The following is a 21,315-nucleotide window of genomic DNA, read 5'->3' as shown; positions in this document are numbered from 1 at the left end:
GCTTCTGGCAGAGATCACGTACCTCAGTGAACTGGTTTAAAAATAGTTAATAGGAGCTACCACATGACTTGTCCATTATGAATGATCACATTAGCTCGACCCAAGTTGTCATGCTTTATGAGAACAGGCAGTTTGTCCCAGACTGCAGGCACAGCAGGTAATTTGAAATGAAATGAGACAGTTTCTACAGCCAGATTGATTTGGGAATCTTGCATGTTTTCCCCTTTGACCTCTGACAGGTTGACACTACAAAGATTGTGACTTGTAAAAAATGATCAGTCAGTAATATATTTAGGCTGCTGACATACTGTTGGTAACACAAAGTGATTTTCCATGTTTTGAAGGGTCTGCCTGTGAAGGAACATAGTCCTATTTTTTTGAAAAAGAACGATATTTATAGGCAAACTTTCAAAGCTCAGCTTTCTCCCTTTCGTTGGAGATGCTCCCTAGACATTTCATCATGCTCCATGCATAGTGGGTGCCTCTGCAGCCCTGATAGCAGTGGCACATGGACACTTCTTTCACTCCAGAAACCATTATATTGGATCTTGCTGCTCTCTAGATAACCAGGGTCACGGCATGCTGCATGCATGAAAAAGCCTCACTTTCTCACTTAAAGAAGGGCTTTATGCATGGCGAAAGTAACCTTTGTGAAAGTGGTCTGCCCCTGTGCTTGATTTATTTGGCATCCTTTCATCTGTGAGGGATGATAGGAATGCTGCCTCAGGAATTTGGGAAGGTGAAGAAGGACCGTCTGCTGCTTTTCCTCTGATGGCTGCACAAGCTGATTGTGGTTTGGTAAAGTCTGCCACCATTGCCACACAGGGTGTTGTCCCTTGCTGCTGACGTGAATGATCTTTGCTGATGCCTTGTTTGCAGGGCTGGTGTGTGCTTTGGAGCTTCTGAAATGACGTGATGGCGGTGACTGTCCATCTTGTCAGCACGTCACTGTGAATGTAACATCTTCCATTTTATGCACCAAATCAAGCCAGCAAAGTCTTCGTTCAGCGCTAATATACTTGACACTTTTGCTCTACAAAGGGCTGCTTGTTGTTGACTTTCACTTTCCATGTGAATGCAAAGAAATCATAGACACTGGTTGTGGAAGTAATTGAGACTTTTTTCTTGGTATATATACGTTATCCTGGCATAGGCCAAATTAATGTGGATGTAGCAGGTAAGTTTCTTGGTCCTGTGGGCCAGTTTGTAGTTCATCCACGCCAGTTGCCCTTGTTAGTTGTCCAAAGTTGATGGCTGCCTTTCTGATGCATGTGCTGAGCTGTTTGCCAACAGATAAATTTTCTGTCACCATCGCTTGTAGAAACTCATTGTTACCATTGATGGGTTGTTGAGTCTGATCATGGGCGAAGTGTCCCACATACACTGAAGGTGAGGGAGAACACGACACAGCCTTGGGAGACAATTCATGATACTTCGGAAGCTAGTCGTCTGTCTGGGAAACTATATTGTTTTTCTTTTTTCATTTGCTGTTTGAGGGCGTCGCTAGTCACATGTAGACCAGATCAAGTGAGGATGGCAGTTTCCTTCCTTCAAGGACATGAGTGAACCAGATGAGTTTTTCCTCCAGTTGACAATAGATTTGTGGTCATCGTTAGATTTGTAATTCCTGATATTTATTGGATTCAAATTCCACCCTCTGCCATGGTGGGGTTCGCACCTAGGTCCCCAGAACAATTATCTGGGTCTCTGGTTTAACAGTCTGGCGATAATACCACTAGGCCATTGCCTCTTCTATTGTCACATTACCAGCACAAGGATGTTTTCTAACCAGAAATACCACACTTTTATCTTGGCCTTTGAACTTGAAAGATTGAGGAGTTTCTGCTTAATTGTCTATAGAAGTACAGTCCTCCCGTGTTGGCAGGGAAGTCATAGGCCAAGAGGACTCATACAGATTATCAGCTAGCATGCATTTCTGTTTCATTCCATTCTTGACCTCAAAGCTATCAAGAAAGGATGATATGACACTGAAAAGCTTGGCAGATGGCTGATTTTTTTTCCAGTATTTGATAGAGCCTTATCCTTCTCAGATGCTTCTTATGAGATCCACTAAAGCAAGTAAGGTGTACGTTGTTTGCTGCCGTCTGCATTTCTCTTGAAGCTGATGAGAAGATCGTAACCTCTGTGGATCCTTCAGCTCAGAAGGCACATTGAACTCCTGGGTCTAGACAAAGGAACCTTGTTATAGTGACTCTGGCAAAGACGTCCCCAGTAACAGAGGAATGAGATGCCCCAGTGGTTGTTGGAAAGCCCTGTTTATCATCTTGAAATAATAGAACATAGAACATAGAACATAGAACAGTACAGCACAGAACAGGCCCTTCAGCCCACAATGTTGTGCCGACCATTGATCCTCATGGATGCACCCTCAAATTTCTGTGACCATATGCATGTCCAGCAGTCTCTTAAATGACCCCAATGACCTTGCTTCCACAACTGCTGCTGGCAACGCATTCCATGCTCTCACAACTCTCTGCGTAAAGAACCTGCCTCTGACATCCCCTCTATACTTTCCACCAACCAGCTTAAAACTATGACCCCTCGTGCTAGCCATTTCTGCCCTGGGAAATAGTCTCTGGCTATCGACTCTATCCATGCCTCTCATTATCTTGTATACCTCAATTAGGTCCCCTCTCCTCCTCCTTTTCTCCAATGAAAAGAGACCGAGCTCAGTCAACCTCTCTTCATAAGATAAGCCCTCCAGTCCAGGCAGCATCCTGGTAAACCTCCTCTGAACCCTCTCCAAAGCATCCACATCTTTCCTATAATAGGGCGCCCAGAACTGGACGCAGTATTCCAAGTGCGGTCTAACCAAAGTTTTATAGAGCTGCAACAAGATCTCACGACTCTTAAACTCAATCCCCCTGTTAATGAAAGCCAAAACACCATATGCTTTCTTAACAACCCTGTCCACTTGGGTGGCCATTTTAAGGGATCTATGTATCTGCACACCAAGATCCCTCTGTTCCTCCACGCTGCCAAGAATCCTATCCTTAATCCTGTACTCAGCTTTCAAATTCGACCTTCCAAAATGCATCACCTCGCATTTATCCAGGTTGAACTCCATCTGCCACCTCTCAGCCCATCTCTGCATCCTGTCAATGTCCCGCTGCAGCCTACAACAGCCCTCTACACTGTCAACGACACCTCCGACCTTTGTGTCGTCTGCAAACTTGCTGACCCATCCTTCAATTCCCTCGTCCAAGTCATTAATAAAAATTACAAACAGTAGAGGCCCAAGGACAGAGCCCTGTGGAACCCCACTCACCACTGACTTCCAGGCAGAATATTTTCCTTCTACTACCACTCGCTGTCTTCTGTTGGCCAGCCAATTCTGTATCCAAGCAGCTAAGTTCCCCTGTATCCCATTCCTCCTGACCTTCTGAATGAGCCTTCCATGGGGAACCTTATCAAATGCCTTACTGAAGTCCATATACACCACATCCACAGCTCGACCCTCATCAACCTTACTAGTCACATCCTCAAAAAACTCGATAAGGTTTGTAAGGCATGACCTACCCCTCACAAAGCCGTGTTGACTGTATTTGATCAAGCCATGCTCTTCCAGATGGTCATAAATCTTATCCCTCAGAATCCTTTCTAACACCTTGCAGACGACAGACGTGAGACTTACCGGTCTATAATTGCCGGGGATTTCCCTATTTCCTTTCTTGAAGAGAGGAATTACATTTGCCTCTCTCCAGTCCTCAGGTACGACTCCAGTGGAGAGTGAGGATGCAAAGATCTTCGCAAGTGGCGAAGCAATTGCATTTCTCGCTTCCCAAAGCAGCCGAGGACAAATCTGATCCGGGCCTGGCGACTTGTCAATCTTAATGTTTGACAAAATTTTCAGTACATCAGCTTCCTCTATCTCTATCCATTCCAGCATGCACACCTGCTCTTCAAAGGTTTCATTCACTACACAGTTCGTTTCTTTCGTAAAGACAGAAGCAAAAAACTCATTTAGGGCTTCCCCTACCTCCTCAGGCTCCACACACAAGTTCCCTATGCTATCCCTGATCGGCCCTACTCTTTCTTTGACCATTCTCTTATTCCTCACGTAAGTGTAAAATGCCTTTGTGTTTTCCCGGATTCCTTCTGCCAAGCCTTTCTCGTGCCCCCTCCTGGCTCTCCTCAGACCATTTTTGAGCTCCTTCCTTGCCTGCATGTAATCCTCTCTAGCTGAACTTGACCCTAGCTTCCTCCACCTTATGTAAGCTACCTTCTTCCTTTTCACTAGAAGCTCCACCGCTCTCGTCATCCAAGGTTCCTTTATCTTACCCCTTCTTGCCTGTCTCAGAGGGACATATTTACTCATCACTCCCAACAACTGTTCCTTAAACCATCTCCACATGTCTATAGTTCCCTTACCATGGAACAACTGCTCCCAGTCCATGCTTCCTAACTCGTGTCTAATCGCATCATAGTTTCCTCTTCCCCAATTAAATATCCTCCCATTCTGCCTAATCCTCTCCTTCTCCATAGCTATGTAGAATGAGAGAGTGTTATGGTCACTATCACCAAAATGCTCTCCCACCACAAGATCTGATACCTGCCCCGGCTCGTTTCCGAGCACCAAGTCAAATAATGTAATGAAGTCATTTGCATTGTTCATATCTTTTGCAGGATATATTCTTCTTTACAGTAGAGGAAAAGAAGCTTGTGGAGATCTGGTCCCTGGCTGTACTTGAGATGCTCAACTGGTTTGAAAAGACCATGCAGTTGTTCTGATTAAAGAGCCTGTCTGCTTCATAGTTGCTGCTTTGTTCCCCAAGCTTGCTAGATACCTCTGGGACTTATTTGTGACTATTCGCTATGTCTCACTACTGATTTCTGACTTCTGGCAACAGTTCTCTGCTAATATCAGGAACATAGAAGTTAGGATTAACAAGTCCCTTCAAACATGCTCTGCCATTCAATAAGACCATTGTTGACCTGGTTGTGGTCAGCTACACTTCTCTGTCTGCCTGCCGCATAATGCTTGACGTGCACCTAACCCGGCCTTGAATAAATTCAGTGACTCAGCCTCTCCAGCTTCCGGGCTTTACAGGGCAATTAAATATTTTTTGATGTGCAGTCATTGATGTAAGTAGGAAACATGCAGCCAATTCTGACATATCATGCCCCCCCCCCCCCCCCCCCCAACCCCCGAACGGTGTTGTGTCAGTAATCAGTCTGTTTTGTGATTTCAATTGAAGGATAAATATTGGGCAGAACAGCAACAATGATTCCCCTACTTTGAAATATTGATATAGAATCTTTTACAACCACCTGAACAAGCACATGAAGCCTTGGTTTAAGAAATGATGGAATGAGGCAATGTTAGACAGCCCCCATAATGTCACCTTCCTCAAGGCCCAACACAACATAGACTGCATCTACCTTTCCTGGCATGCTGTTTATTATCATCCCAGTATCTCTCAGAATAGAGAGGGATTCCACTTTCTCAATGTGTAGCTTGTTTGTGACCTTAAGTGACTCATCGTGTATGTCAGTGCCCTGTGTTCTGCTATGGCCATCGTTCATCCTGTGCCTGTTCTTTTCATTGCCCTAATTCTAAAATGGCTATTAGGACATACGCTGGATGCTGTGTGATGAGCTTTTCCTTTTATGAATGAATTATGATTCTCATAGCAACTTTGCACAGACGCAGAGCTAGCTTATGACTAGAATCATAACAATTTCAGAAATATCAGTGAGCAGACTGTCAGCAAGCTCAAAACACACCCACTGTCTGAACTGTCCAGAGAAGTGCACCCCACATTTAACCAAATGGCTAGTCATGTGCTGTAAGGCTTCACAAAGATGAAGGACTGGTCCCTTTGCTGTCAATTGTTCTTCGACTATTAAACTGCCAACAGTGTATTTATGTTTTGTGCATATAGTAGAGATCACATACCTAGTGATCTGGTTTAAAAGTAGCTGATAGCAGGAGGAGCTGCAAGGGACAGGACAGTGCTGACCACTTGTGCACTTAGTTGTTAGAGCTCCTGGAGAAGTGTCTGTCATTCTCAGTCATCAAAATTCTACATTCCTTATCACAATAGTCCCAGTTACAACTATTTGCCTACCTTCAGTCAAGCTCACTACAAATGTTAATAATAACTCATTCTTTAAGTTTTTCCACCAACTGTGTTCCACATAATAATTATTAATAATGTACAGAAATAGTAAGAATCAGACTTGGCATTGACTTGTCCAGCCCAAATGTGCCCACAGTAGAAATTGTCTGGGCGTTGGAAGCTGGTGAATTTTCATTAAAGCACTTCAAAGTGATGTGATAAATTCCTCTTGTCAGTGAGTAACACAAACTGACTGGACTTCTTTGGTGTTGTAAACTCCAGTGATATTTCCATGCTGCCCTTTTGCATTGGGGTCATGTTGGATGCTGTTATTTGTGCAGGGTACATGGTCATCGTTGACTATGCCACATTTATTGCCCATTCTTAATTGTCCAGAGGAAATTGGCGATGAACTATTTTCTTCAACCGTTACAGTCCTTGGATTGTATGGGCATGCACCGTGCTATTCAGAAGGGAGATCCAGGATTTTGATGAGTGACAGTCAAGGAATAGCGACATAGTTCCAAGTCAGGATGGTATGTGACTCGAAGTGATCATGAAAATCATGGTGTTCATATGTATCTGATGCACTAGCCCTTCCAGGTGATGGAGTTCACAGGTTTAGGTGTTGCTGTCAAAAGAGCCTTGGTGAGTTATTGCAGTGCATCAATGCATTGCTTCCACTGATGGATTGGATTTGGAAGCAAATTAGGAGCTTTGGGAGCTGCATTTATCCAGACTAGTGTGAGGTATTCCATTGCGCTCTGACTTGTCCCTTGCGGATCGACAGACATTTGACAGGTCCGAGGTGAGTTACTCGCTGCAGAATTCCTGCTCTCAGGCCTGCTTTCTTGGCATGTTCTGTTTAGATTCCAGTCATTGGACCCCCTTAGGATGTTGATAGTTGGGGAACTGAATGAAGGTAATGCTGTTGAATATCAAGCCCGGATTCTCTCTTGCTGAAGATAGTCATTTCCTGGCACTTATATGCTGCGAATGCTACTTGTCATTGATATTGTCCAGTTCTTGGTGCATTTGGACATCGACTGCTTCCATATCTGAGGAATTCCTGATGGTGCTAAATATTGCGCAATCATCAGCAATGTCTCCACTTCTGGCATTATGGTTGGAAGGAAGGTCGGTGATGAAGCAGCTGAAGATGGTTGGGCCTTGCTCACTACCCCAAGGAACTCCTGCAGAGATGTCCTGGAGTTGGGATTATTGAATTCCAAATGTAACTAACTCCCTTTACGCCAGCTATCACTCCAACTAGCAGAGAGCTCCATTATTTCCCTCCTCACCTTGCCCTGATTCCAACTGACTCTTGTTTCACTGGGGCCCCTTAAAAGCCACATTCGGTTAAATGCTGCCTAGTGGTTAATGTTTCACTTCAGCTCTAGAGTTTAGCTCTTTGCTTATATTTGGATCAAGTTTGGAATGAGGTCACAAACTGAGTTGCCTGACCAGAACACAAACAAAGCGGGTCATTCTCGTGAATGTGCCACTTGATATCTTTGGCAACAACCCATCATTTTGCTGATGATTGAGCGTAGACTGATAGGTGACAGTGGACCAGGTCAGATTTTTCCTGCTTTTTGTGGAAAGGACATACCTGGGCAATTTCCCTCACAGTTAGATAGATGGAAGAGCAGTGGCTATCACTGGGACAACTTGTCTTTGGGTACATTTGGTTCTGTGGAGCTCAATTCTTCAGTACTGTTGCTGGAATATTATCAGAGCCCCAGCCTTTGCTGTCTCAGCGCCTCCTGTTTCTTGATTTTACATGTAGTGAATTGAGTTGATTGTAGACTGTCGACTGGGATGCTATTGACTTCAAGGAGGCTAAGATGGATCAGTTACATGGCACATCTGGCTGAAGATCGATGCAGATACTTCAGCTTTATCGCTAAGCTCTGATGTGCTGGGCTCCCCATCATTAAGCACAGGGATATTTGTGGATATTCCTCCTCCTCTTAGTTGTCTCATTGACCACCACCAGGTCAAAAGCTTCATTGTCCAGTAACATACCTGTCATTACATTATTGCCTTCTGTTTGTGATAAATCCTGAAGTTAAAATGAAGAATTAAAGCATCCATGTCGCACACTAGTCACTTCACTTCTGAGTCGGTAGTTACCTGAATGGTGGTCAGTCAAACTGCACGAGGAAAATTTGCCACTGTCTGTTGAGAGAGGAACGAAAATGGGGTCAGAGATTGTGGTGTAAAATTATTCTATCCCAACATTTTGAACTCAGCAACATTGGGTTCAACACTTTCTGATTGTAATCTTTGACCTCGCCCCCACTTTGTTTCTGTTTCTTCATCAAACCTTATCTTTTCCCTCTTGTTTATGTTTTCAAACTGTCGCTGTTCATTATTCTGCCATTCACACCTCACCTGGACCCATCTTTTTGTTCTTTGGTTTCCTCGTTATCACTCCCTTTAACCCTGAACAATCCAACTCTCTTGTCATTCAGTGACAATGGGAACTGCAGATGCTGGAGAATCCAAGATAATAAAGTGTGAAGCTGGATGAACACAGCAGGCCCAGCAGCATCTCAGGAGCACAAAAGCTGACGTTTCGGGCCTAGACCTCTGATGAAGAGTCTAGACCCGTAACGTCAGCTTTTGTGCTCCTGAGAGGCTGCTTGGCCTGCTGTGTTCATCCAGCTTCACACTTTGTTATCTTGTCATTCAATTGCCTGTCTTTGTCCAACCCATCACAGAGCTTCACTTTGTTTTTTTTACTCTGCCCTGTTTCACGATTTAAACCTTGATACATTTCTAACTTTTCCCGGTTCTGATGAAAGTTCATCAACCTGAAATCTTAACCATGTTCTCTTTTCACTTGCTTGACCTGCTGAGCATTTACAAGATGTTCGGTTTTTATTTTCCATTTCCAATGTCTGCAATATTTTGCTTTTGTGTAAACTTGCTGCTGAACCAAGCATTTTATTGAGATTCCTCTGTGTATTTATCTAATCCTGTAAATTTCTAGACATGAGAAATCACCAGAAAGGAGTTACAATGTGACTCTCCACTTTATTTCTGAAAGCCTTTGTGTCATCTACAAGGTGCCAGGTAGGATTGTGATGGAATCTTCTTCTCTAGTGTGGATGGCATAACTGTGTCAAAAATCAAGAAGCTTGTCATTATCCATGGCAGTATAATCCATCTGAATGGCATCCGTTCACTGTATTAAAATTCACTCCACCATCAGCGTACTGTGACAGCAGTGTACCACGCACAGGATGTACTACAGTAACTCACTAAATCTGTTTTAAAATCATCTCCCATTCTATGATGTCCGCTATTTTGAAGAAAAGGGCCAGCTTCATCACTGAGTCCAGAATCATCTTGCTGTGAATACATATTGCCATTTTTCATTGTCACTAAGTCAAAATCCTTGAAATCCCTGCCAAATAGCATTGTGCAACCACCCCTAAAGGATAACTGGGCACTAAATACCAGCCTTGCCAATTATGTCCACATACCATATAATAATAGAGTCCCAATGTGGAGATAAATGGCCTCATTTCCCATTGTAAAATGATCAGGCTGTACATCTTCAGCTTGTGCAATCATTCTAAGACTGATCTAAATTAGTTGTCGTCACAGATTGTTTGTAAGATAGTGTGGTAAAGTTTCCTTTCTTTTTCCAATATTGCCCAAGATGCTGTTGAATGAATAATCGATAAGGAAATCATGTAGACAATCATCTGTGACAGTTCATATCACCCCAGCTTCTGGTCATCTGGCCTTCAGAGTCCACACAACAGTGCTCTATTTTATGCATGTCTTCCTTATAATCAAATGTTTTTCCTGTTTGAAATTTATGGGCTGTGAGATTTCAGATAGTATTACCGCATAGATGAAAGCATTCTAATCATAGCGCCAAGGTCTGCTGGCATCAACGTTTTAAGATCTGTGTAAACCGGTGGAACATGGATTTAACATTTATGTGTGGTGCCATTATGACACCGTAATCCAAAACCCTGGCCACCCCTGCTCCAGTACACAGCAGAATTCAAAGCAGAGTTTGAAACCTGTTTGTTTCAGTTATATAAACTAAAGATATTGTCAACTTTGCCTATTAACAGTAATTAGGCTTTTGGTGAGCTACATTCTAGCCTCATTCCGCTCCTGCACACTAAATATCCGGTAAATAGAAGCTGATTTCATTTTGGTTTCTCCCTTTTTTCATGTTGAAGGTGTCATAGTCTAGTTCTAAAGATTTATACCATCAGAGGAGATATTTGCATTTCAGTGAAAGACTGTGTTGATGTTAGTTATTGTGGTCTTTGTACAGTGATTTATATTGTAGGTCATTTTCCAACGGACGTGGATCTGAAGGCATAAGATTCATGACTTTGTACTTTTCATTTTATGAACTGAAATAGAACTGATGCTGAAAAAGTCGTCTTACCTGCCAGGACTTGCAGTGGAAGATGACCTAAGTGACCTGCAGGTGGTAGGCACCGTGTCAAATTGCTTCATGAAATAAAGCTGTCCAGTAGCATATTCACTATAAAAAATGATAGTCTTCTAATACTTGCCACACGGTGTTATGACAGGAATGAAATACAGAATTAAATTGGAAGCAGATTAGTTTTTGGTCCTAATTCAAGTGATGACAAGATACAAGAAGAATTAAACAATGAATGTGCAGACTTGCGAAGTTAATACTCTCCAGTTTCAGCTTTACTCACGAAGTAGCTCCCAAAGTATATTGTGTTTAAAGCAATGCCTGGTATTGATTAAATGTTCACACCGTTGCTCTACCATTAAGAAACATGGGAAAAGCAACTATGTCATGGCTAAGATTTGATGCAAAAGATAAGTTTAGCATTAAGTTACTGGTGAAAGACAGTATCACTTCTTTATATACACATCAGCAATGCAATTTAACATAACCGGAGTTGCATTCAATAGATTCGACCCTGGGATTTGTTTCTGATTAATAACATTGACAAATAATTTTGCTATTTTGTTACATATTGTTGTACTATAGTATAAAGTAATCAGAGCAGTTGTGCTGTGTTACTGTCCAGTGTTCAACTGCATCAAGTTAGGAAAATCAAACGTTTTTTTTATCACTCATACCTGATTGTTTCAATTTGCATACACAGCTGAAGTATTCTGCTCTGAGAAAATAGTGCTTGTCTGACATCTATGGGATTGCATAAGAAGTATTTGCTTTCTTTCCATCCCTATTCTTTATCCTGACTAACAAAATATCTGAATGCCATCAGTGAATTAATTTATGACTGCACCTTATTCAGGTCCACGGTGCTTAGTTACTGAAGAAGGAAAGAAATTGTACATGTAAATTGCTTCCTATGCCCTTAGAATGTTCCAAAGTATTTCCTAGCCAGTAGTTTATTATTGAAGTTTAGTCACTTTTGTTCGTAGGCAAAGGTGGCAGCTCTCTTGTGTAATGAGATAAATTGACAGTTAATTTTGGTGGTGGCACTTTCAATTTGAATAATGCAATGTAATCTTAAATATCCACTGAAGGAGCCAAGCCAGGAACAGCTTAGTCATAGAATCGCTACAGTGTGGAAACAGGCCATTCAGGTCAACGAGTCCGCACCGCCCTTCCAAAGAGCATCCCACCCAGACCCATTCTGCTACCCTTTCCCTCTAACCTGGCTTTGCCCATGTCTTATCCACCTAATTTGCACACCCCTGGACACTACAGGCAATTTAGCATGGCCAATCCACCTAACCTGCACGTCTTTGGACAGTGGGAGGAGACCGGACCACCCGGAAGAAACCCGTGCAGACACAGGGAGAACGTGCAAACTCTACACAGATGGTCACCCGAAGGTGGAATCAAACCTGGCTCCCTGGCGCTGTGAGGCAGCAGTGCCAACCACTGAGCCGCCCTATCTCATCTAAAATAAAGCTTCTGCAACTGTGTAGCACTCCCTCAGTACTACCCAGATAACACGCTCAGGTATTCCAAAGGAATTTGAACCTGTATCTTACAGGTTCATTACTGAGAGCACCATCGCTAAATTTGATGCTTCAAGAACCTGGGCTATCTAAAAGCATTACAGAATGTATTATAAACTGTGGTTAACATTGGGTAATAGCTCAAAATAAACAAAAGCTTGAAAACTTGAGACATTCTAACTGACCATTCACAAGAGCAGTGACGCAGTAGTTGTGTTACTGAATGAACAATCTAGAGATATGTGTCAAGTTCCAGCAGGAAATTTAAACTCAGATAGTTAAATGACTTGGGGACAAAAAAAAAACTCGTATCAGTAATGGTAACTATGTAATAGTAGGATCGTTGTATAAATTTACCTGGCTCACAAATATTCTTCAGGGAAGGAAATATGCTGTCCTTATCCTGTTTGGTCTAAATGTGACTCCAGTTCCACAGTAATGTGGAATGGCTGTCTGAAATGGCTAAAAGCTGCTTAGATGTCAAGAAGATTGTTTCCCACATCTTCTCAAGGGCAATTAGGAATAGACAAAAAGTGTTGTGTTTGCTAACAATGCCCATATCCCTTTAATCAATAAAGATATTGTGATTTATGCTTGCCCTAAAATGGTGAATTTTAGGTTTCTCTATCTGTATTTAGGGGACATAATGGTATGCCCTATGTGTTTTTGCATCTCTGTAGTCATTTATCAGGAATTATGAATTAATCTGGATGTAACTAATCCAATTCATGCCATTGTGTTTGGATTCGTGTGGCATATTTTTAAAAAATTCATTCATGGAATGTGGGTCTTGCTGGCTAGGCCACCGTTTATTGCCCATCCCTTATTGTTACAAGCCAACCATGTTGCTGGTTTGGGTTTGGAGTCTTATGTTGGTCAGACCAGGTAAAGATGGCAGATTTCCTTCCATGAAAGGCATTAATGAATCCAGTGGGTTTTTCCCAATAATTGACAAAGTTTTGAAAGACCTTAATCCCTCTGCAGTTGTAATTGCCCGTCACTATTTTCTATTAGAGCTCACTGACCAAATTTGATTATTCCAATCTAGCCCATTCAGCCAGTCTTTTGCACACAGCTTTTACAGATGTAAATGCGGTGGTGTTTTTGAAATGAGTTGATGCTATCAACTTAGACAACTGCATGCTTATTTCTGTTTGAAAACTATGCAGGTCTTTAAACATGTGAGAGGAAGAAAAAATAATAAATGAAAATAAAAGTTTTCCATTGACAGCACATCATCGAAACTGAAACTGGAATTTGTTTAAAGACTTTCTGCACATCTTAAATTTTAAAACTCATTCATGGGACATGTGGTTGCTGGTTGGACCAGCATTTTATTGCCTGCCCTGAGTTGCCCTCAGAAAGGTGTTGGTGAGCTGCCTTCTTGAGCTGCTGTAGTCTACATGCTCTAGGTGACCTTCAATGCCCTTAGGTAGGGAATTCCAGCATTATCACCCAATGCCAGTGAAGGAATGGCGATACATTTCCAAGTAAGGATGGTGAGTGGCTTGGAGGGGAACCTGCAGGTGGTCGTGTTCCCATGTATTTGGTGCCCTTTTCCTTCTAGATGGTGGAAGATGGTATCTGAGGATCTTTGGCAAATTTTTACTGTTTATCTTGTAAATAGTACACACTGCTGCATTTGAGAGCGTTGTTGGAAAAGGGAGAGGATGTTTGTGATTTGGTGGCAATCAAGCAGGCTTTGCCATGGATGGTGTCAAATTTCTTGAGTTGTTGGGGCTGCGCTCATCCAGGCAAGTGGGGAGTATTCCATCACACTCCTCACTCGTGCCTTGGAGATGGTGGACAGGCTTTGGGTCGTCAGGAGGTGAGTTACTTGCCACATTATTCTTAGCCTATGAACTGCTCTTGCAGCCGCTATATTTACATGGCAAATCCAGCTGAGTTGCTGGTAAATGTTGATCCCTGGGACGTTGATAGTGGAGGATTTGGTGATGGCGATACCATTGAACATCATGGGGTACTGGTTAGATTGTCTCTTAATTGAAGATGGTCATTGCTTGGCGTTTGTGTGGCCTGAACGTTACCTGTCAGTTGTAAGCCCAAGTCTCAATGTTTTTATTTCCTGAAGATGTGGTGAACCAGACATGACAGAGCATTATCAGTATGTTAACATATGATTCTTGTTATTATTGAATATTAACAACTTCACTTCTTTTTGTCACAGCTCATATGTGGGTGTTGAATCTTGTAATTGCTGCTGTTTAGCAGAGTATCAGAAAGTGATTTTTTAAAAATTCTTGCGCTGCGTAAAAGCCACAGTACTAACATTGCACTAACTGTTTTCTAATGAAGCTAGCAATGAAATTCCATTCCCCCAAAGCTTTTAATTTCTTCTTGGTCTTGAGCTTTCATGTTGAAACAAGCACCATTGGTAATAGCGCCATTACAATGTAATGGAGTGTATTAGTCCTAATAACTTCTGAACTGTTAAAATCCAGTATTAAATCAAAACTTTTAATACTTTTGCTTACTTTTTTCCCTTTAACCAAGGCCCTTCAATTGTTACACTAATACGTGTTTGTTACTTAGCCTAACTCTTGGATTTCTATCCAATAAGTATTCAGTTCTGACGAAGTATCATTAGACCTCATTTATTCATTAACGGGATGTGGGCATTGCTGGCTAGGCAGCATTTATTGCCCATTCCTAATTGCCTGCAACCACACATTGCAGTGGGTCTGGAGTCACATGTAGGCCAGACCAGGTAAGGATAGTAATTTCCTTCCCTAAAGGACATTCGTGAACCAGGTTGATTTTTCCAACTATCAACAATGGATTCATGGTCATCATTAGACCCGTAATTCCAGATGTTTTATTGAATTCAAATTCCACCATCTGCCAAGGCAGGATTTGAACCCAGGTCCCCAGAACATTATCTGGGTCTCTGGATTAGTGGTCCAGCGATAATACCACTTGGCCATCGTCTCCCCTAAACGTTAGCTCTGCTTCCTCTCCACAGATGCTGTTTATCTAGCAATTACTGCTTTTGTTTAAGTTTTCCAGCCTACCTTGTTAAACTATTTGTCATTGTAAAAAAAAAAGTATGTTTAAATTTGTGTTTTTGTATTTCTCTGTGCACTTTGCCATCCATTTCTTGGAAGTGAGGCTACCATACAGGTTTGATTAGATATTGGTTTGAATTTAGCTTCAGGCAGTGTTCCCACAATGGAAGCCATGTAAGAAGCATTCAAGAGTGCCCAGGATGCCCACTTGAAAAAATTTGTTTCCATTTGATATATCATGATCAGGAAGTTCAGCGGTTTGCAAGTTATAGGTCTGGGCATGTGCTCTGGCAATATTTGATATTCCTCATCACAATCAATATTGTAGTGTTCCTAGCTTTCAACTCATTTGGGGAAGTCCCATTAACTGATAGAAATGATTGATGATGCTTTGAAGACTGATCATCCTTCATGTCATGTACCCCCAAAGCAGAAAATGCCCATTCTTTCTCTGTATAAATCGTGAGTTGTCTCCCTAAAGTGATTGGAAGTCAACCCACAGCACATGGACCGCTATGTATCAAGAGGACAGTTCACCACCACCTTCTCAAGGGTGACTGGGAGCATGCAATAAGTGCTCGTCCAGCCAGAGACACCTACGTCCTATAAATGAATAAAAGAAAACATTGTAAAGATACTGTTTTGTGCAGAAAATCCATAAAACCTATAATCTAGTTTCAGTATAGATGATATGAAGTTCATGGAAATCTTTATTTTCATTTATCATTTTTCTTTCTCTCACATTTTTGAAGGCCTGCATAATTTTCAAACTGAAATAAGAGTGCAGTTGCCTGCGTTGCTGGTGTCAACACATTTCAAAAACACCACAGCATTCACCTCTGTAAAAACTGTGCGTATATGTTGACCAGTTCGCTGCCTATTTCTAGAATTTTTTTTTGTTCTGCTTTCTGCTTCAAGTTAAGAACAAACAAACCGCCTCATTTTGAGTGATGCATTTTACAAACGGAATTGTATTTTAAAGTAAGAGATAACAAGGTGTAGAGCTGGATGAACACAGCAGGCCACGCAGCATGAGAGGAGCAGGAAGGCTGATGTTTCGGGCCTGGACCCTTCTTGGGAAACATCAGAAACTTCAGAAATGCCCGAAACGTCAGCCTTCTTGCTCCTCTGATGCAGCTTGGCCTGTTGTGTTCATCCAGCTCTACACCTCGTTACCTCAGGAACTGCAGATGCTGGAGAACCTACTATCTCCTATTTTGTAGTAGTGGATGTTCTTACAAGTTACAAGTTACAAAGTTTTGAAAACTTTTAATTCTGAATGTGGATTTAGTGAAATCCACAAGTAATTCAAACCTTTGTTTGTATTCTGTTTGATAGAACTGCGCTACTTCCCGACCATCGAGCTCTTTGACCAGCTCCAGACCTGCTAGTTCACCAGTGACGGGATCAGAGAGCCTTGCTAAAGATGATGGGCTACAGGTTACAGATGGATTCAATCTGCAAGGCATTTGCAAAATGTCTTTCTATGACAACAGTGTTGTCTATGAAAATCCAGCCGTTGCAAATGAGAGTAAGTTTTATTTGACCTGTGTGTTGTGAGTTGTAACTGTTGTCTACCTCTATACAATTCATCAGAAATGTCAAAGAGATTTTAATGTGAGATATTCAGAGTATTAACTTAGTCAGTGAAAGCAGTCTTAAATATTTGGGAAAAGTGGGAATCAAAAGCTACCAGGCTATTTGCCAACTCTTGCATGTGCTTACTATGAGGTGTTAAATGGATTGTTTTGTATGAATTGTCTTTGAATGGCTGTTCAGATTGTGAGTAATATTAAGAGTTTATATCAAAGAATGAACAATATCAGAAATGGTAGTCATACTGAAATGAAAGAACAGCACATTTTATCCCCATCATGTCTATGCTGGCTGTCTGCAAGAACAGTTCAGCTAATTCCATTCTCCATTTCTCCCCACACCCTTTAGTCATTTCCTCTCCAGACAATGATCCATTTCCCTATTAAAAGCCACAGTGGAACCTGCCTCTGCTACACTTTTGAGCAGTGCAGATCTTAGGTCATCACTGTGTAAAAAGGCTTTTCTTCATGTCACCATTGCTTCTTTTGCCAATCACCTTGAACTCGTTCCGCATCCTTCCACATATGGGAATGGCTTTTCCCCATCTACTCAATCTAGACCCCTCATAATTTTGCAAACCTTTGAGAAATCTTCTGTTCAAGGTAAAGAGCCCCAGTTCCTACACTTTATCTAGGCATTGATGTTTTGCATCCCTGAATTGTGAATCTTTTCTGTACCCTGTCAAATGCCTTCACATTCTTCCTAAAGTGTGGTACCAGACTAGATGCACTGCCTCAGTTGAGGCTGAACCAGTGTTAGTGTAGGTGTAGCATCATTTCCTTGGTTTTTATAGTCTGTGGCTCTATTTATAAAGTTGAGGATCCATATAATTTGTTAGCCACTCTCTCAATTTGCTTTGCTGATGTCGGGATTTAAAATAGAGGAAGCCCACGAGCAGCCTGGAAAACATCCTTGCTCAGTTCAAAACAGGAGTCTGAAAATTGCTGTCAGAGATGCCCCACTCCTCAATGCTGCATTCTTTACCAGTAGATTTGTTCTTTCGTTTGGTGAACTTTTTTCCCTGGACCACTTTATTCTGCTTTCAAATGTTGGGGATTGTTCCTTGAGGAGTAAATGAGTTATTTAATGAACTGTTAAGTAATGGTGACTATGATTAACCTCTTTGGCTCTGAAACATAATCATGAGAAATGTGGAAGAGAAATGAGAACCTGTCTTTTTCTTTTACTCCTTTACAGTAAATTCATGTGTAATCTCCAAATTTAAAGTTAACTTGCTACCCACCTTTTACATCTCATTCATACTTAATGGTTTGAACTCTACTGTCAACAAATTGGACAAGGCTCAGATATGGACATCAGTTTAATTGCAATCTGTCATGATAATCACCCTTTACTTATTTTGCAGGCAATGTCTTAACAGTGTATTGCCTGATAATTTCCCTGCAGCTCATGTTCTACACTGTTTGCCTGGAGATAGGTACATGCATGTGTCCAATCTTTCATCCTTTGTGTGAAGTTTTTATCAAGAAAGACAGGTGAGGAAAGGAAAGTCCCTTTGGGGAAGGAGTAAACGCTTATTGAGTGAATGAAATTGACATGTGATGTCAGGACATGCTTCAGTAGAACTTGCCCTGTTTAAAACTACCCTGCATTTCTTAGGGTCAGCCTGAACCCCTTAAAAGGATGGGGAGTTCTAGTTGGCACAGGTACTAGATGTGTATGCAGAAGAAAATGTGAGGCAGAAGAATGCTGAATTCTGGTACAATAGAAGAGTGATTGTACTTTGTCACTGTGATGATGCCCTACTGGAGGAGTAGAGAGGAGAACAGAAGTCATCTATTCGATATATAGTGGACAACAAGGCCTGTCATACTGTGCAAGGGCAGTGGGAGAACACAGCTGTGGAGGTCAGTTATCAAGCCCTGAGGGATTAGATGCGGTACTGTAAGACATTGCTCGAACACTCCAGTCACTGAATGCATTGTCACCTGCAGCACTAGCCACACAATGCAGTTGAATCTAAACTTCCCATGTCAAATGGCCTAGCAAGCCATTCCATTGTATCAAACCACTACAAAAAGGTTGAATAAGCATAAAACTTGGCACCAGCATATGTACCAGAAACATCAGGGCTTCAGTCTGCAAAATCCTGCTCACCAGTTTCTGGAGATTTGTACAAAAAATTGGGACAGCTCGCCTACACTCTCGTCAAACAACAGCCTGGCATATGGGCACTTGCCAAATCATGCCAGACTCTCCATTGCCATCCCTGGTTATGTCTTGCCAATTAGCGGAGCAGAACCAGCAGTGGTGGCACAGTGGTTTAGAATCAGGTGGAAGAGTCTCGCGCTGATCCTCAGTATTGACTGTGGACCCCTTCAAGATTCGTGGCATCAGGTCAAACACTGGCAAAGAAACTTCCTGATAAACACCTACTGTCTTCCTTTACCTGATGTTTCAGTGCACCTCCAGGTGCAGCAAACCCCACACCACCTTGGCTCACTGTCATGGGCAGCAAATGCAACAGAGACTGCTGTGCCAGAGTGGGGCTCCCGTGTTAGACTAGGCAATGGGTAATACAGAGATGACCACAGCTGCACACATCATTCCTTATGAAGTGAAAGACTGTCACCAGTATCAACAGATAGTCTTCTCTTGGCAAAAAAAAGTTGAGTTTGGAGTCTATCACTGCAGGTGATTAGCACAATCACAATCTTTAGAAAACCCACCAGTCAGCAGGCTGATGACCACAATCTCATCAGGCTCCAGAGGGCAGGAATACATCTAACTTCACCACCCCACCCCCAACTCTTGAAAATGTGGAGTGCCTGATTACCAAATTCCTTCAATTAAAAAATCCTCCTACATTCTTCCCCCAGTGCACATTATTAATGTGTTTTAAAATGCGAGCTGAATTCAGCTTTTGTAAAAAGATATTCTGATATTATTAAAGAAAGTGAAGGACCAAAAAAAGTAAAAACACACAAAATCCTTGTGGAAATGACCAACAAACTCTGACTCAGTGGCTGGCAATCTGCATTGAGCTCGAGCAAGCCTTCGACCACCCTTCCTCCATGGGTTACTGTCCGTTTCCTTGTCCATTCCAACAATGAGCTGCAATTAAGTGTAAGGTCCTTTTTTAAGTGAAAACAGAAGGGTTTTTCTATCTAGAAATGGAAGTAGCTAGTCAATGACCAGGAAAGACAGGAATGCCTCCTGTACATTCGGTGTACAGGATGTTCGGTGGAGTTGGCCACAGATAATGTCTGTAAGTGTAAGAATATTAAATAAACTTTAGCTAATGATTTAAAAACTTAAAATACAGGCAGGAGTAGGCCATCGCAGTCTTTGCCTCTGTTTGACTATTCATCAGGATTTCACGGTTGACCTTCTCCCACAACTCCAACTTCTTCATATTCCACAGTATCCAAATATCTATCCTCCATATCTTCTGTAGTGTTGGGTCTTACTTTATTTAGCAACACACTCACCCGTGAGCCGCAAGTTGAAGATTTAAGCCCTACTCTGCAACCTAAGAACAAAGACCTAGGATGATGTTCCAGTGGAGTGCTGCACTGTTTGTCAGTTGCAATGTTAAATCAAAACCCCAGCCACCTACTTGGGAGGATGCCACAGATGCTATGGTATTATTTTAAAGAAAAGCAGGAGAGCTTTTTTCCAGTGAAAAAATAAAAAACAAATACATGATGATATAGAGATAATGAGAACTGCAGATGCCTGAGAATCCAAGATAATAAAGTGTGGAGCTGGATGAACACAGCAGGCCAATCAGCATCTCAGGAGCACAAAAGCTGACGTTTTGGACCTAGACCCTTTGATATAATTGTCACATTGCTGCTTGTCAGAATTTGCATTGTGTAAATTGGCTGCTGTGTTTCTAACATTACAACAGTAACTACATTTCAAATATACATTGGCTGCAAAATGCTTTGAGATTCCCAGAAGCGCATGATTTAATTCATTCTTCCTTTTTCAATATACTGGATGACAGAGCATCCGCTCTGGATTAGAGTTTTCCAAAGTTTTATAGCCCTTTGAGTGAAGAAAGGTCTCCTCTTCTCTGTTGTAAATGGCCAACTCTTTATTTTTGTGACTGTGACCCTTAATCCAGATTCCACAGCCAAGCAAACATACTTCTCCAACGATTCTATCAAGCATTAAAGTAACAATGCAGATGCTCAGACGTCTTTTCTTTACTCATTATCATGTGCTCTGTTTCTTCTGACCAGGGTTTGTATAAAATTCTACAGTATCCTCTTCCTACTCATCAATTACATCCTTTTTAAATACAGATTATAGTTCAATTATCATCATTCCAGTGTAAGTCAATTTTAATTTGATTATCCACCTTTAATGATCCATTGATCCAAAATCTAAGATGCTCATTGTTATCTTTCTGTGGTTTCTCCCTTTAGCTCCTGTATCTTGATATATCAGACGCAGTGCTCAAAGTGTGGTTTCGCTGCTGTGATCAGAAACACTGGCTTGGTGTTTTACATTCTGTTTCTGTATCTACTTATTGCGGTGAAATCTGAGTTACAAATATTTTAGTCTCTCAATGCCATGTTCCGTTACATCTCCTCTAACCTTACGCAGTACGTTTGGATGGAACCTTCCATCTAGGTTACATGAGTTATGGTGGAATTTCGTTTCATCGTCATAGAATCCCC

At 41.8% G+C, this 21,315-nt stretch overlaps 1 protein-coding gene across 8 annotated transcripts in view; it reads left to right on the top strand.

The window, feature by feature from the left end:
- The window catches only part of LOC125456086 (adhesion G-protein coupled receptor D2), a 265,020-nt gene that overhangs the window by 132,833 nt on the left and 110,872 nt on the right, over nt 1–21,315 (top strand). For all 8 annotated transcript variants that reach the window (XM_048538779.2, XM_048538785.2, XM_048538786.2 and 5 more), the window contains one exon: nt 16,406–16,598. In XM_048538779.2, coding sequence (XP_048394736.1) covers nt 16,406–16,598 — 193 coding nt within the window. The remainder of the gene's footprint in view (nt 1–16,405; nt 16,599–21,315) is intronic.

Source organism: Stegostoma tigrinum, chromosome 8 (assembly GCF_030684315.1).
Source record: "Stegostoma tigrinum isolate sSteTig4 chromosome 8, sSteTig4.hap1, whole genome shotgun sequence".
Taxonomy (NCBI): Eukaryota; Metazoa; Chordata; class Chondrichthyes; order Orectolobiformes; family Stegostomatidae; genus Stegostoma; species Stegostoma tigrinum.
This window is presented reverse-complemented; position numbering and strand designations above follow the sequence as displayed.